The sequence below is a fragment of the Tenrec ecaudatus genome, chromosome 5 (genome assembly GCF_050624435.1).
Source record: "Tenrec ecaudatus isolate mTenEca1 chromosome 5, mTenEca1.hap1, whole genome shotgun sequence".
Taxonomy (NCBI): Eukaryota; Metazoa; Chordata; class Mammalia; order Afrosoricida; family Tenrecidae; genus Tenrec; species Tenrec ecaudatus.
In genome coordinates this window covers 162,739,131-162,757,013 of record NC_134534.1, presented here as the reverse complement: position 1 = coordinate 162,757,013, position 17,883 = coordinate 162,739,131, and the positions used below count along the sequence as shown (strand labels likewise).

At 43.5% G+C, this 17,883-nt stretch overlaps 1 protein-coding gene across 2 annotated transcripts in view; it reads left to right on the top strand.

Annotated features, from left to right (window-relative positions):
- Nucleotides 1-9,260: 9,260 nt before the first annotated feature.
- The window catches only part of RBM33 (RNA binding motif protein 33), a 137,323-nt gene continuing 128,700 nt past the window's right edge, over nucleotides 9,261-17,883 (top strand). For both annotated transcript variants that reach the window (XM_075550182.1, XM_075550181.1), the window contains exon 1: nucleotides 9,261-9,550. In XM_075550182.1, coding sequence (XP_075406297.1) covers nucleotides 9,508-9,550 — 43 coding nt within the window. In that variant the 5' untranslated portion in view covers nucleotides 9,261-9,507. The remainder of the gene's footprint in view (nucleotides 9,551-17,883) is intronic.

The following is a 17,883-nucleotide window of genomic DNA, read 5'->3' as shown; positions in this document are numbered from 1 at the left end:
CCTCAGGCTTTCCTTGGCTTTGGACACACTTGATATTTCAAAAATCAAAACAAAACAAACCAAAGAAAGCTCTCACTGCCATCAAGTTGATTAGAATGTCTCTCAATTTGAGACCATCCTTCTTTCTTCATGATTGGATTCACATTAGACATCTTTTGATCGGACTGTCACAGAAGTGATCCAATACCATCCATTTCATTAATCCAGGGGGCATAAAATTTTATTCTTCTCATTACTCAAATGTTTACTTTGATCCCGTACTGTGGATTCATTCATGTTCCATGATTTTTCCCGATTACATTATACTTTATATTAATACATATTTTGTAGGGAGGAACTTTGAAGCTACAAATAAGAAAACATGTATACATTTGCCCCTTTACATATACTTCAGTAGAAATCAGCAGTTATCCAAAACTATGGTATTACCCTTATATTCTAAGACAAGATCACAAGGTTGATTCTGTTTTTCTTTCTTTCCACCATTCCTTTATATATATATATATATATATTTTTTTTCTTTTGTGTGTGTGCTAGGCCTGCTTGTGTAGAGAAGCAAACCCAGTGACACTCGTGTATGTATAAGAAAGAGCTTTATATCAACAAGTGATCTTACATCAAGAAGTCATCCCAGCCCAGTCCCATTCAAGTCCATAAATCCAATGCTAGTTCATTAATCCATTTTCAGGCTTACGTACCTGAAGGCTAGTGACACAGAAAAATGAAGCCTAAAGCAGGAGGCCCACGGGCTAGAGTTGAATGGATCTTAGGCCAGTGGACACATAGCTGGGTGCCAGCACCGCTCAGAGTTGGGCAGCCCACCTGGGGCCACTCCTAGAGGGCAGAGTCCCAGAAAGCAGGAAGGTGAAAGGGAAGAGAAAGAGAGAGGTTCCCCGTTTCTTCTTATAAGAACACCACACCCCCAGAGGCAGCTCTACACGTTCATGCTAAGTTGACATTACATCATCTAACTCCCACAAACTTCATTCTGTATTATTGAGAAACTTAGTTCGCATTATCCTTAATATGTTTGATGAGTTTCCATCTTCCTAAGCAATATCTCATCTTGGCTGCCATTCCTCCTTCCATGCAGATATTCTTTCTGATAGTTACATAATGTGGTATCAATTTGGAACTTAAGAAGATTAAGAGTGAAGGGGTGGTATCTGACCTGTCAATCAAGATATAACCAATGAGGTCTCTGTGTGGGCATGGCCTTCTGAGAATTCTGGGAACTCCAGTATTTCCTCTTTCGAGGTGGGAGACACCTTTCTTTCTCTGTTCACTCACCGGGAGATGTTGCAGCTGACAAGTCTCATGGACTATGCTAGTGCTCTGAGCTGGAGAAGCCACAGGGACCTTCCCTGATACAACCAGATCTCTGAAGCCAGAGAAGCCACATAGAGACCCCTGCCAGTGCTGAGATGCTTACAGCACCACTGGATCCACAGGCTTTCTACCCACTGGCTTGTGATCACCCTGCATTCAGCTCATTGCATATGTTGCATGAGTCTGAAGAGGACTTTATAGATTGGTATCGGACATATTGGCTAATATTGGACTTATGGGCTTGGATTGGACTGGGTTGGGATGCTTTCTTAATGTATAATGACCCTTTATATAAAACTCTCTCTTAAACACATATGAGTCTCCCTGGATTTGTTTCTCTGATCTCCCCGGACTGACACACTCTTACTATCATGCTCCAGCTCGGACTCCCCAGGTCATTTTTCTCACCCATAGGTGCTGTATGGTATTATTACACATGGATGGCACTAGCAAGCACAAATTAATTTTCTCGTAGTTCAGGACGTTAGAAGTCCAAATTCAAGATGGCTGCATGAGGGGCCGGTTTATTAGTGGTTCTGGAGGAAAGTTCTTGTCTCCCTTCAACAATGGCTGGCTTCGTGTACCTCGGAGGTCTCATGCGTGTTCTATAACTCTTCCCTTGGGACCAGGAGGTTCTCAGTGCAGGGGAGTCTGGGTCCACAAGAAACACTTTGTTCCTGACTCTTCTTTCTTGGTGGCATTCGACTTCCTCCTCTGCCTGCTTCTTTTTCCTTCCACATCTTGCAAGACAAAATGTGATGTCGACCACACTCCATGGAAACTCCCCTTACATAGGATCAGTGTTGTGACCCGAGTGAGAGTGTTACCTCTCATCCTAATCCCAAACCCTTTACAATTGATACACTGATAACATATCGCATCATGAAGAAGGATGACGTCATTACATAACTGACCACTGAGAACCATGGTCTTGTCACACTGACTTAGATTTGGGGAGGCTTGGGGGATTCAATAGACGGCATCTACCACCTCAGCCAACTAGAACTTGGAATCCCCATGCTGGGTTCATACTTCAGGTTGATATCCTATGACCTTGCGCAGGTTGAGAAGCCCTGATGTTAAATTGATTATGTGTTGGGTTATGATCCTACCATGTGAATCCTATCATGGAACCTCCAGTAGCTCCTTGGGAGAAAGACTGGGCTGTCTACTCTCACAAACAGTTACAGTCTCGGAAACACAGAAATGTTAGCTTGATTTAGGGACAGGACGTTGTCCTCCCATGCCTGCAAATGCCCGCATAAGGGAGGTTTGAAGGAAATCAGGCAACCATTAGACACCTATGAAGACCCCAAACCAAGCATGCAAAGTAGGCCCAGGCTCATGACATTGTGACATCACCCAGGTGGGCTCAACCCAGCCAATGGGGTCAACCAATACCTTCAACCAAGCCTTTCTCAGCCAGGGGCTGGGCTACAATAAAGGCAGGGGTCTCTCTCTCTCTCTCTCCTCTCCCCTTCGCTCTCATGTCCCAAGTTCTCTTGCCCCAGAGCTCTCTGGCTCCACCCTCTAGCGCTCCCACCCCACCCCCGCCTTTCTCAGGCCTCCTGGGATCCTCCCAAGTTCCCCATGTGTGGGTGCACTTTTCCACAAGGTCGCTCAGGCCCAGTTGTGAACCCTTTTGAGACTGTAAAACTGGAAACATGTCCTGTCCTTGATAAAAACCCACTTGGATTACAAAACGGGCTTTCATTAGGCAAAGCCAAGAACTGAGGTATGGAGAAATCTTACAGGCAGTTTGAAGCCACCAGAAAAGACTGGGCTGTCTACTCTCATAAACACGTACAGGCTCAGAAACACACATGGGATCACTATGAGTCAGCACTGACTCGTCAGTGAGTTTTTGCGCAGGCTGTAGCTTTCTATGCTGAGGTGCCCACGCATGAATATCCTCCTCATTCACTTCCAACTTTGACTCTCACTTCAGCTGGGCAAACCACAGGGACATAGCCTCCCTTGGGTCAATATTTGACACCTATGCAGGTTAGCCTACTTACAGAGGTTAGGATGTAAAGGTACTTGTGACCTGTACCACCGTGACCTTTTTTTGCCATGTCACGACCAGTGCATAGACCTTCAGTGCTCTGTACCCCATAATGCTTTTAGGGCTACATTGTTCTAAAAAGATAGAAAAAAAGGTGGGGGGAGACGAAGAACTGTCTCATTACTCTGAACAATCTCTTCTTGATGCCTCATTTTTGTCTTTCATTTCTTCAAACATTTTTGTTTTTGATCCTTTCAATCACTGAGGTCATTGATGGGGATATGTGTCAATCTATTCTGTTTAATTTTCAGACTCCGAATTGTAGTGATTTCTTTTGTGGAGGGCTTTGCTTGATCTGAACGGCAAGAAACGTGAGAACATAATTTGAGGAAGCCTTTCCATGTTTTCTGGCTTAATTTGAGAACCTCATATTCAGATTTTCCCATTTCAAGTGAAGTCTAAGGATTTATTTCCTACGACTATTACTAAAAATATCTTCCCTTGGGGAAACCCTTTCTTTCTTGTATGTTCATTATTTATTGCTCAGATTAAAAAATATATACCTTTTTGCTTAATTCTTGATCCCTTGAAGATTTCCTTTAATTCTTCAGACATAGATAAAGCAAAGCAAATGTTTTCTGTAGAGTCTGTTTGTAATGGAGAGGCCTGCTAACTGATAGTTTGGCAGTTCCACAGGAGACATGATCTGGTGATTAGCTTTTGCAAAGATTACAGCCTAGGAAAGACTATACGGGCCAGTTCAACTCTGCCACGTAGGCTACCAGGAGTCAGATGACTTGAGCGTACCCAATAAGATACTGACAGAATTTTTTCATTTTCATTTGTACCAAAAATAGAAGCTAAGCTTTCAAGGTTTTCCAATATGCCATATATGCAATTGCAGTGCACACTAGGAAGTTCAGTTAGGTTTAACTAGACATTTGCATTTACATAATGACATAATTGTCAGTCGCTCCACTTAGGGTATTCAATGCCGCAGGCGTGTTAAAAATCCTGCAGGGGCTGCATCCATGGGCCACAAAAATGCAGCTAGGTGTGGGAGCTGCCCTGGATTGGATGCCCTTTGCCCATAGAACCAATATTTCTCACGAATAACTCCCGTTGTGTATTGTTTAGGGCCCTACAAGGGACACACTAAGTTAAAAGAATCACGACGCTTAGTGAAGCCTAAAGTCACAGCTTTCCACAAGATGTTTAAAGATTATTTGATGCTTTCAAGCCAAAAGCAGCGTACAAATCAAAGGTCATTTTTTTTAACCACAGCAATGTTGGTTTGTAACACAATATTGATTTCTCCCTTCATCATATTTCTAGGAAAACAGAAGTTATTCCAAGGTGAATTAAATTAGTCAGTTGAGCAGGAAAAGAGGCTTGCTAGCCCTTTACCCACAGTCATTTATTAGATTACCAAGTATTGGGTGCATAAACCTATTATGAAAAAAAAGCATGCATTTCACTTTTTTTACACCAAAATGAACTCCTACTAACTTGTTATAACTAAGAACGATAAGGTATACATTCGAAGGAGCTTCTACAGCCTGCTGTTTTGTTAAATACCATCATTGGTTCCAATCCATGGCCTCCCTGTGCACGACACAATGAAATACTGTCTGATCCTGCATGATCCTCACAATTGTTCTTGTGTTTGAGCCATTGCTTCAGCCACTGTGTCACTTCATCTCATTGTGGCTTTCCTCGTTTTCACTGCCCTTTTGCTTGACCAAGCATGATGTCCTTTTCCAGGTACTGGTCTCTCCTGGCAACATGTCCATGCTTGCCTCTGAGGAGGAAGCCATCTGCCTCCCAGCCTGGGCAGATGTTTGTTCTTTTGGCAGTCCGCACTACTTTCAAGATTCTTTGCCAGCACAGTGGCTCAAATGCAAAGATTCTTCGTTGATCCTCCTTATTCAATATCTAAATTGAAAACCCATAGCATTGACTGAAAGGCAGTAAGAAGTTGTGTAGAGGTTACATGTTAAGCTGCTAACTGCAAGGTCAGCAGTTCCAGACCAACAGTCTCTCTGAGGGAGAAAGATGAGGCTTTCTGCTCCCATAGTTAGTCTGAGAAACCAGGGGGCATTCTACCCTGTCTTATAGGGCTACTTTACGTCTTCATCGACTTGATGGCAGTGAGGGCTTTTTTATTGTTGTTTTTAATTTTAATTACTTTATTGGCGCGCTTACAGATATGATAATATTCCATAGTTAAATCACATCAAGCAGTATTGTGCAATTGCTAACACAATCCGTTTCAAAATATTTTTTCTTCTTGAACTTCTTCCTATCAGCTCCCCTTTATCCCATCCCTCCCCACCCTATCCCCCAGGAGCCCTCATTTTCCAAATATATGGAAATAATAAAGATTATTTCCATATGTAAATACATATATTTGCCATGTCTTACACAATCCAATATGTCCATTCACATGCAATTCTGCTGTTTGTTCCTCTTGAATGGGGTTATACAGTCATCAATGCGATCAGTTCCCTATTTTCCCCCTTCTCCCCTCCCCCTCTTCCCATACCCTCAGGGAACCATTACTCCTGTTACTGTTTCTTGGCTTTCATGTACTGAATGATCTTAAATATACAAATGAACATATGAAAATCTAACATGATTAATGAGGTAAAACAAATACTATAATAGAAAGGGGAGGATATACTGAAGAATTAGAGGATGGTTATGTGCTTCATCAGTGCTATACTGCACCTTGGATTTAACATCTCTTCCAGGGGCCCTTCTGAGAGGGACTGTCCAATTATCTTACAGGTGGGTTTGGGGTTGAGGATTTTTTTTTTTTTAATGCAATTTGCTTGTTGACTTTCTGGAGGGCCAAAGAAAGATAACATCTGCTATGTTTTAAAAGTTTCATTGGCACCTCATTCACATATCATACACTTCAATAGTTCAATCGTACTGAGACGAGTTGCACAATCATCACTACAATCAATAGTTCAATCGTACTGAGAAGAGTTGCACAATCATCACTACAATCAATAGTTCAATCGTACTGAGAAGAGTTGCACAATCATCACTACAATCAATAGTTCAATCGTACTAAGAAGAGTTGCACAATCATCACTACAATCAATAGTTCAATCGTACTGAGAAGAGTTGCACAATCATCACTACAATCAATTGTAAAGCATTTTCTTCTCCCTTGCACTCATTGTTATTCATGTAATCATCTTTCACCGTGGCAAAAATATATAAAACAAAACACCCTCCAATTCAACAACTTGGACATGTAGAATGCAATGCCCCTGATTATGCCCTTGGTGTCATACACCCAGTATTGACATCCTTTCCAAGTTATTCTACCTCTGCTAACAAACTCAACGCCCAAAGCGAAAGCTCTCCCTCCTGCACCATGGTCACCGCTGGCCAGTGCGGGGGCCAAAGCTGCCATCCTCGCTGGTACAGGCCATCTTTCTCTCAAGGAGGAAGTGGGGGGTTCGTTCGTTCATCGAAGTTGTCATGGAGGGGCAACTCCACAGCTGCAACAACAGCCACCTAATCCAACGCCTGCAAGGGTGTTGCTACTATTTGTCCACTTTCATTCCTCTCCATGCACTCCACACTGTTAATCGTCTTCCTAAGACACAAATCTGATCATGAAACTTCCTTTTAAAGAGTGTTTTCAAGTGCCTTCAAACAGGACTGTTGTTCGTCTAACTCAGAGGTGTCCAACTGGCGGCCGCCCCCGAAGTAATTTTTTGTGGCCTGCGATGCTTTGAAATAAAGTGAAAATAGAAAAAATTGTTACGAAGAAAATAGTGCTTAAGGGAGATCGAGGTAATACCATACACACAATTCCCTCGTTAACTCGTTCATGACTGAAGAGGAGTGCACAAGTGGCCCAGTGCCTTTGCTGGGGGCCCGTGGATTAGATAACTGTGCTCAGGGCTGGCGACATTTGGAAGTGATACGTCTGCCACTCTTAGTGCCACGTAATGTAAACAGAGCCCAATAGTGAAAAGGTTAGAAAGAGCACTCTGGGTTGTGCTCTTATGAATCAGACCTAGCAGCGGCGCTAACTAACATTTTCAGAGGGAAGCCATCGCAGTTGTGCATCACGGTTGTCAGCTGCCCAACATTTTGTGTTTTTTTTTAGTTACTTTGTTATATTTTCCGGTCACAACATAAGAAGTAAGTGAAAACTAGTAGGAGTAAAGTGCTGGCCAGTTTCGGGTACAAAAGAATAATTTGAGTTTTATAAATACATTAAATGAAATAAATGCTGAAATAAAAGCAATTCTAGTGTTTTGGTTATCCTATCCATGTTTCTGAATACTGACTTCAAAATATACGTGTGAATCTTGCCAGTTGTACCAAATGGTCTGCGTTTTAATTGTTTGACACCCTGGTCTAACTCATGACATGTTGGCCTTAGTGCTCATTCTAGTCAGTGGAGTTTGTATATCTTTCTGTACTGCTCATGGACAGACATCCTGGCTGTCTGGACACATCAGATAAAAAATGTTTTATCTGATTGTTATGGTCTATATTTACATCTTATGACAAGTAATGTAAAGCACTTGGTAAAACAAAGTGTGATCCTCTGGTGTGTGTATTCCAGTGTAAAGGGATATAAACTTTATGTATGTTGATGTCCAGTGGAGCTCCGTTACGACAGCCTCCACTATTGTTGAAATCCCCAGAGGATGCCACCTTCTCTCCCCCAACTTGGGAGTTGTGAACTTGGCTCTGCTTCTGCAGGGCACGAACCCTTATTAGGGGAACATTCCCAAAGGCTTCAGAAAAATGCCCACATCCTATGCCTGTTGGTCCTGCATATCTTCCCAGACACACTGCTTACAGACCATCTTTCCCTTGTAAAAGCCAAATACTCTGCCTGCAGTTTTCTAACCATATCAAGTAATTTGAAAGTGCAGTTGCTGCTCAGTCTCCTCTTCCTTTCTAGAACTAAACCTTTCTTTTCCCTATCTTCTTCAGCTGTTGCTATTCAATCCGTTTTTGCAGCTTGTGTGTATTTAAAACACTCCCATAGATTTCCCTACATACAGAACAATTGCCAACAACCCAGAGAGATTTTCTTTGGACACCGTACACAAAGTACCATTCCCCCCATCATCTGTCTTATTAACACTTCATTTTAAAACCTCCCTCTTCAAAAGTATAAACATAAAAAATGAAGGCCGGTACGTTGTCCCTGTAGCTCACAATTTGTTATCTTCAGTGCTTAAAAAAGGAAGTCACAGCGTGTTCAAGAAGCGTACTTAAGAACCAACAAAGTTTAGTATGCAGATTTCTTGTCCAAATGCACCCAATCTCTGGGGTCAGGGATTTTCCAATATTCATCTGGATACTCAATCCAAGGTAGATGACCCACAGAACCCAGTTGTAGGCAATACGTGTTCAGGCTTCATTTACTTCCGATTCTCTCCTTCAATACACGTATTCGATTTCCATGACTGTCATTTCTATTCCAATTGTCCAACTTCCTATCGAAAGATAGGTCCTGGAGTTAATTTACTGTTCCATTTCCATACCCAGGGCCTGTATTCAACCGCTTGCAGCCGGAGACGCGCGAGACGCCAAAAGCCAGCATTCACTGTGCTGCGAAACGGATTACGACCGAGCCGCGGGGCTTCTTTAAACATCTGCAATTTGGGGGAACTCAGCGGAGGGAGGCCGGCAGCCGAGGACGTTGGCAGACTGCTTGCTTTCCTCCCCCACTCGCCCTCCGTCGCTAGGACAGGCTTCGAGCCCCAGGGGCGCCGAGCGGACAGATGGAGACCCTCTGCAGCCCGCGAACGCTCCCGCGCGCGCCCGCCCCTTGCGCGCGCGCCCCCCGCCCCTTGCGCGCGCGCCCCCGCCCCTTGCGCGCGCGCCCTCTGCCCGCCCGCCTTCAGGCCTCCATCATCCCAGCGTGCACTGCGGCGGGGGCGGGAGCCAAGTCAGCGGCCATGTTGAGATAGTTTGTTGTTTTCTTCCTGCGGAGGAGAAGGGGCCGCGGTGGACAGCGAACCGCCCGGCCTCTCCTCTCTCCTGCCCTTCCCCCCCGCTCCGGACCCGCAGCTCCCTGCCCCGCTCGTTCCGGTCCCACCTTCCCCTGGGCGCTGGGCCGGGGCCGGCTGCCCACCAGCTGGCTTGGTGGGGAGAGGGTGAAGGCCATCCCGGCGAGCACCATGGCGTCCGCCCTGGGAGCCGGCGGGGGCGCCGGGGCTGGAGGTACGTGAAGGCACCCTGCGGGGAGGAGAGTGGCGAGGAACTGCGAGGGCCGAGCGCGAGGGAGCTGAGCGACTCGAGGAAGTGGGTCGCCCGGGCTCGGCCTCTTTGTGTCTGGCCCATTCAGTGCGCGGCTCCCACCTGTCCTTCCTATTGTCATTCGCCCGGGTGCCGCTGCCCCTCGCGTGCGGTCTACGGGTCGCAGTTAGCCTCGACCTTGTGTGTTTGCGCGGCCTTTGCAGGCTGCGGCGAGTGTGAGGGCCTTGCTAAGTGTCGCCGGGTTTTCGGGGGGCACTGCTGGCTTACGAGCTGGGCAGAGGAGGGCGCCCCCGCTCGGAGAGTGTCGCTTAACGCACTGGATGGGGCGAATGATTGTTGGGTCCGCCTGACAATTTTAGACTCCCTTCGAGCCCATTACTAAAGAAACAAAAACTCTGACGCGCGTAAAAAGAATGGATTACGGTTGGGAAAGTTTAAAAACAATCGAAGCAGTTCGTCTACGTTTTACCACAGCTCATTTATTGTGTAATAAAAAAAATAAGAACATCTGTTCAGCGTTTCGTTGTCAGCATCTCCCACAGGTGAAAAAACGAGACAAGAAAGTTTGGATGTTTCGTCAGTTTCTTTGGTTGTGCAAACTTGAGTGATTTAGTTAGTGGACAGCGTACATTTTCGGCAAACCACTTTCTTCTGGTAAAGTAGCTTACATATACATAGAAAAGTGATATCCGAAAAACCATGCATATTTCAAACACTTGAAAAGGCGACCCTTTGCTGGTAAAGTAGTCACAAGCAAAGAATTTGAGGAAATCAGACCTCATTATTGAAGCATTGACAAATTAACGAATGTACCAGAGGTATTCATTAGTTGCACTTAGATGTAGGTACACAGCGATAATCCTACTTGGGAATTTTGGTCCTCATAGCAAAACGTTTGTGTGGTTAAGAGAGACAAATGGAAGAAAGTGACTTCTGTCGATGTAATTTACTGCATGCCACTTTTCTGTCCTTTGAGTCTCAGTAGATGATTTCCTGTGGGTTAGGTTTGAGGCCTTCTAGTTGAAATGAGAAACTTCAGGGTGTATTTTCCTTACTTGTTATGTGTGTGTGTGTGTGTGTGTGTGGGGGGGGTCAGAGTTAACCTTTTAGAAGCATTGCGGTTCTCAGCATGCTGGACCCTCTGAGTTAAAACTATTTTTATTGATTTCAGTAGTTAATGTTTTCTAGAGGCTGTGTGATGTGTGAAGATAACATTGCATTAATGACTAAGGGAATGTGTGTTTATTTCATTTTTTTCCACTTTTAATTTCTAATATGGAAATATCAATATTCACATAAACCAAACTTTTTAAGCACCTCTATCCTTTTCAGACCAGAATGTTTGAGAGCTGGTCCCTCATTCTTTTTTTCCCCTCTCCTCTCAGTCTTGTCAGGTCTGACCCTAGGAAGCTTTTCTTTTTTAAAAAAACATATTAAGTACTTTTATTGGGGGATTTTACATCTCTTATCACAATCCATACATTCATCCATTGTGTCAAGCACATTTGTACATATGCAGCCATCATCATTTTCAAAGCATTCTCTTCCGACTTGAGACCCTGATATAAGCTCCCCATTTCTTCCCTCCCCTGCCCCCCCTCCCTCACGAACCCTTGATAAGTTATAGATTATTATTTTCATATCTTAAACATTGTCCTCCATCACCCCTCACCCACTTTTCCGTTGTTCCTCCCCTTGAGAAGGGGTTATAGGTTGATCCTTGTGATTGATGATTCCTCGTTTCTATCCCACCCTCCCCTAATCCTCCTGTTTTTTTACTCTCATTTTGGTCCCAAGGGGTTTATCTATCCTGGATTCCCTGTGTTGCGGGCTCTAACTGTAGCAGTGTGCATGTTCTGGTCTAACCTGATTTGTCAGGTAGAATTGAGGTCATGATAGTGGGGGATAAGAAGCACCAAAGAACTAGAGGAAAGTTGTGTGCTTCATCGATGCTATACTGCACCCTGACTGGCTCATTTCTTCCCTGTGACCCCTCTGTAGGAAGGTGTCCAATTGTCTACAGGTGGGCATTGGACTCCTTTGGTGTCCTCTCCATTGGTCCACTCCATTGGTCTCCACTCCATTTCCCCCCACCCCACCCTTCACATTGGGTATTATTTTGTTCTGGGTCTTAGATGCCTGATACCTGATCCCATCGATACCTCATGATCACACAGGCTGGTGTGCTTCTTCCATGTGGGCTTTGTTGTTTCTGAGCTAGATCTATCTTCAAGCCTTTAAGACCTCAGATGCTATAGCCGGGCACCATCAGCTTTCTTCACCACATTTCCTTATGCACTCATTTTGTCTTCAGGGATCATGTCGGGAAGGTGAGCATCACAGAATGCTGGATTGTTAGAACAAAGTGTCCTTGTGTTGAGGGGGTACCTGAGTCGAGACGCGATGTCTATCTGCAACCTTAATTCTGGGGGTACCTGAGTCGAGACGCGATGTCTATCTGCAACCTTAATTCTTAACATACGGATGTGAGCACATAGTTCTATTCCCCTTGTTATATATGTTTACATATGTAAGTGCCTATATTTAGACTTCCATAAATGCCCTTTGCCTCCTGGTTCTTTCCTCTATTTCCTTTTACTTTCCTCCTGTCCCACCATCATGTTCAGCCTTCATTTGGGTTTAGTGATTCCTTGCTGCTACATTGCCCTTGATTAAGCCCCACTGCATCCTTTTTTCCATTGATTTTATTTCATTTGTTCCAAGGAAGTCTTTCTTGAACATACCTAAAGTATGTTCATCTCTGCTTAAGGGCCCCCTCCCCTGTATTCCTTAGCAGAGAGTTTTATTTTCTTCAGAGTATTTGTCATAATTCATAATATTATTTAGTTATTATCTTCTAAATTTGTCTCTCACCCCCACTTGCTGTAAGCCCCTTGAGGACAGGAGTGCCTGGCTGTGTGCATTCTCAGTGCCAGGCACAGTATATGTCCAACATATACTTGATGAAGGAATGAATGATGTTTTTTTAAAAATCATTATTTTGGGGCTTGTACAACTCAACACAATCCATATATATGAATGATGTTTTCTTTATGAGTTTGGGTGAGGGGGGGAGCCCAAACCAAAAAACCCCAAACACCTAGAAGTAGTCTGAAGTTGTTTTGATGACAAATTATTTGTTTGCATGTAATATCCAAACCTGCTATGGGCTAGTGTCCTTCGAGAGTAGAGTAAGGAGTTCCCAGTGTTAGGTGGATTATATCAGGAGCTGCTAACCACAGTGCCAGAAGTTTGAAACCACCAGTGGCTCCTTGAGAGAAAAATGAGGCTTTCTGTTCCCATAAAGATGTACAGCCCTGGACGCTCACAGGGCCAGTTCTTCTCTTCTCTGGGGCCACTCTGAATCAGAATGGACTCCACAGCAGTGAGAGGGTAAGGTCAGAGAAAAACAGCTCCATAGGGTTACTGAGCTATCAGTCTTTATGGGAGCAGAAAGCCCCGTCTTTCTTGCCACCAGCAGCTGGTGATTTGAACTAGCTGTAAGCCCCATGAGGAGCTTGCAATTAGCAAGCCCGCGCCTAACCCATGGTACTGAGTGGAGTCCTTCAGGTGCACTTTAGATAAGTTCCTAATTCAAAGGTTGGTGGATTGCATTTACCCATGGGTGCTGTGGAAGAAAGGCTTGCCAATCTACTTGGAATCCTAAGTCATGGGAAAATCCTATGGAGTTCAGTTCTTTAAAACACAGAAGGCTGTCGTGAGCTGGAATTGACAGCTGCTACTGAGGAGTTTGGAGCCCATGTGGCGAAGTGATTATACATTGGGCTCTGATCTTCAAAGTCCCCAGTTTGAAACCACCACCTGTTCCTCAGGAGAAAGATTGGGTTTTCTGCTCCTGAAGAGTTACACTCTTGGAAACTCACAGGGGCAGTTCCACCTTGCCCTGTAGGTCATTATGCCTCCGCATTGGTTTGATGGCAGTGTTTAGTTGGTTGGTAGTTAGGAGTTGGGCTGGTAACTGGAAGACTAGCTGTTCGAGACCACCAGCCATTCTGAGGGAGAAAGACTGAATTTTCTACTCCTGTAAAGAGTTGCAGTCTCAGAACTTAGAGGCGCAGTTCTACTTTCTCTTACAGGGTTGCTATGAGTTGGAATCAACTTGATGGGAGTGTTTTTTTTAAATAGTTAATTTATGGTAATTTAGAGACATGTCTCTTGTTTAGCCATGCATACCCTGGGGTACCCCCCAAAACCTGGAATTTCCCAAAGCTATCTATTTAAATATTTTTACAAAACAACCTTATCTCCTTCAACATACTCTCCATTATACTTAATACATTTGTCAAATCTGCTATTCCATTCTTGGAAACATTTTCAAACTCATCTATTTGGATGACTGACAGAACTTCCTTGTTTTTCTTCACGTCTTCTAAGTCGTCAAATCCTGTCCTTTCACGTCCCTTTTCATTTGCAGAAAGAAAAAGAAGTCTATAGAGTGAGGTCAGGTGAATAAGGTGGATGGGGCAAGAGAGGTATGCTGTTTTTTGCCCCAAACTGGTGCACTGAGATGGCTGCCTGAGCAGGTGCATTGTTGTGGTAGCAAAACCGGCCCCTTGTCTGCCACATATCAGGGCCTTTTTTGTCGTACACAGTTAAGGCCACCTTTTCAGAACCTCTAAGTAGAAAGCCTGATGAATAACAGTCTGACCTGGTGGAATGAACTTTAAATACACATTTTTGTCCATTCGGAAAGTTAGTGGACATCCAGAATGAAGTTTGTCATCAATTTCACCTTTTTTGAAATGAGAAACTTGAGTTTCTCCAATAGCACTGTCTTTGTAAGCTGTGTTCAAGAGCACAATAGTTTCTGGGGCATTTTTTCTTAGCAGAAAACAAAAATTAACAGCAACACACTGTTCTCTTAAATCAGCCCTCACAAAAAACGAGGCCTAAGTGAAACTTTTATGAAAAAAAATTCACTGTGACCAGAGAGAAATTTCCCAGGCAATGTCACTGGGTGCACTAACTCAGAGTGAGTTGCTGGATGCTCATCTAGTATGGAAAAATGTGGTGTGAAAACTCCGCTCAGCAGAGGTTTTTTTTTTTTGGGGGGGTACCCCCTTGTAGTTTGTCAACCAATTCCTTAGTTGAAACTCAATTTAGAATTTTGCTTCACTCACTGCCACTGAGTCTGTTCCTACTCATGTTGATCCTGTATGACATAGTAGAACTGCCTCTGTGGGTTTCCAAGGAAAGACTGATGTGTTTGAACCAGTGATGTTACAGTTACTATCCCAACACATGTAACGAGGCTCCTTAGCACATTGCCTAGTGGCTTTCAAACTGTCACTCCCAATGAGTAATATGATTGATTGACAGTACGTGCATAAACTTAAAGAAACTTAATGAATAATAAATGCTTGTTCATACTATGTTTACTTTTTTATTATAGTTAAGTGTTAGCTGTGACATAAATTAATATCATAATCCAGTGGAGGTTCAAACATCTAATTTTGAAAACCACTGGCTTGGTGTGTACTAAGTGATGAATGGTTGCTGGATCAATGGATCCTAATTAGCCAGAAGAGTCCCTGGTTGGTGCAGTTAGCTAAAAGGGTGGAGGTGGAAGTATACGTACCTGCACATGCCCTGGGTGAAAGGGTTGGTGACACATTTCTGAAAAATCACCAGTGAGAACACTATGGGACACAATTCTCCTGACATAGCTGGGCTTACCATGAGTTGGAATTGACAGCACTTTTTTTTTTTAATCAATCCAGGATATAACCAAAAACCTCTGTAGGTTATCAAAACACATCACAAAGTGCGGCTATTTGTAGAAGTGTTTGGTCAGGCTTTTATTGGAAGGCAACTTTTACTTAATTACAGTTTTGGAAGGCTACAAGCTATTGCAAAAGGCGACCTGCTGGCACAGTGGGTTACCTGCTGGACCGCTAACCAGCTCTGCAGTCAAACCCACCAGCCACTCCCAAGGAGAAAGACGAGGCAGTCAGCTTCCATAAAGATACATGGTCTCAAGCCTTGTTGAGTGAGCAGTTCTCTGTCCTACAGGGTTGTGATGAGTCACAATTAACTTGGTGGTGGGCTTGGTTTTTGCTATGGCAACTAAATTATAAGGACAGGAAAATGTAATTGTTAGGTGTGTCTAGTTGGCTTGTACCCTAGGGACAATAGACCAAAATGCTGCCCAGTCCTGTGCCATTCTCACAATTGCTGTCTTACTCATTTTACCCTTACTAATAAAATAGTTCTGGAGACATACAGACATATAAGAGAGACCGGGACCATTTATAAATCTTAGGTGCATGAATGGATTTTGGGTTTGCACTTAATTCTAGTTCCAATTCAGGAACAATTAGTTCTTATGACATGGCCCTAGTGGGTGCTCAACCTAATGACGAGCTCACTGAAGATAGGGGTGCTGTAGCAAAGGACACTGACGAACCATGGAATGGCAACGGAGTCTTACCAGCTTGTTTTCAAACAAGCAGCCACATAACTGAGGCATGAACTAAATTCCCATGGAAGAAGCACACTATCCTGGGTGAGGGTTTAAAATAACAGTCCAGATCTAAAGGAGGGAATAGCATCAGTTTGAACTATGAACACTTGGTTTGCAGAAGAAGGCTGTTGATGGCAATGGAATCCCAACATCCATTTGCAGATCCACACGGGGATCGAGCTTCTGGTAAATACCTTCCGATCATAGTTGAGGGATGTGAATCGCCTTGTTATCAGACAGAAACCATTGTGAAGTCGATTATGGCAGATTTAGGTCAGACGGTGGGTGATACCTTATCATTTAATGTCTCTTTTGACCCATTTTAAAGCTGTTTCAGTTAAAAAAGAAGTGAAGGGGAAATACACATGTGGATTAAGCCCCTGATCTCCTCTGACTGTGGACCAGGGATGTGAACAGCCTTGCTATCATGCAGAATGCATTGGAAAGTAGATTGTTGTAGATGCAGCTAGGTTAAAATTATCTCTCTCATTTGATCTCCTTTATGATCCATTTAAATTTGTTCTAGGTTTTGGTTTCTGCTTTCTTTTTTATTGAGGTTTTCCATCTGTTTTACTTATTTTTATTAAATTAATAAAAGTTTTTCAGTATGTGGGATCATGGATGGGTCGGTTTATGGAAAGAGTAACTGGATTAATGGTTCCTTGAAGTTATGACAGAGGAGGTTGGGGGGAAAGTGGGAAGCTAATAGTGGGTACAAGAATGAAGAAGGCATTCTGACACTGGTGATGACTAATTTCACTGAATTGGAGTTACATGACATGTGAATTACGTGCAACAAAACCTGTGTGATTTAGAGAAGGATAGCATTGGCAGATCACTTTATGAGTGTGTGTGGACATTGATGACATTTGAACACTCTTAAGTCATTTAATCCAGAGAGGGGCACGGGTGGGGTGAGGTAAAAGGGAGCTGATATTAAGGCGTTCAAGAAGGAAAAGCATGTTTAGAAACTGGTTGTGGTAGCAATCTGATTGTGGTACTGCTTAACATGATAGAACTATGGAATGATATGATGTCTGTATTAACCCCTCAAAATCATTTTGGAAAAGATTAAAAATCTTTCAATCCATGAAAATAGTATGTTTGCATTTATTTAGGTCTTTATTTTTTCAACAGTGATTTGTAGTTTTCAGTGTATTAGTCTTATTCTATTAAGAGAGCAAAAAAAAAGAGCAAAAAGTTATGTCACAAAGAAATGATTCCTAATTTATACAACCAACAAGTTTGCATGCTGATGCAGCCTAAAACTTTGTTGAATTTGTTAAGTATCGCTACTACATTTTTAGGTGAGTTGTTTAGAATTTATAAAACATATACAGAGAAAGAAAAAGACATGCACACACACATACACACACACACACACCTTTCAGAGGTGGAACTCAGTGGGACTGCCATTCTTTTATGGATCTTTCAAGTTTCTGACGGAGTGCAGGGCTCACCACTTTTCTGTTGTTCTCTATTAGTGGGAAACAATCAATTTTTCTGTAGACAGGTTTCTGCTAGACACAAGTACTGGTTTTCACAGGCTTAACTGTGAAATTATACAGTTAATGTGGTGGGGCGTGTTCCATTCCACGCATTGCTGTCTGTAGTCACCCATGCCTTCCTCGGACAGGCTCTGTGATCCCCTCAAGGGGCCCCGGTAGCACTGCCGGGGAAGTGTTGGCCTGCTAGATGCTCGAAAACGTCAGCTGCTCCTTGGGAGAAAGATCCCCTATCTGTTCTCATGACAGCCTCAGTAAGCGCCTTACAGGGTCGATAAGAGTTGAAATTGCACTCAGTCACAGTGGGT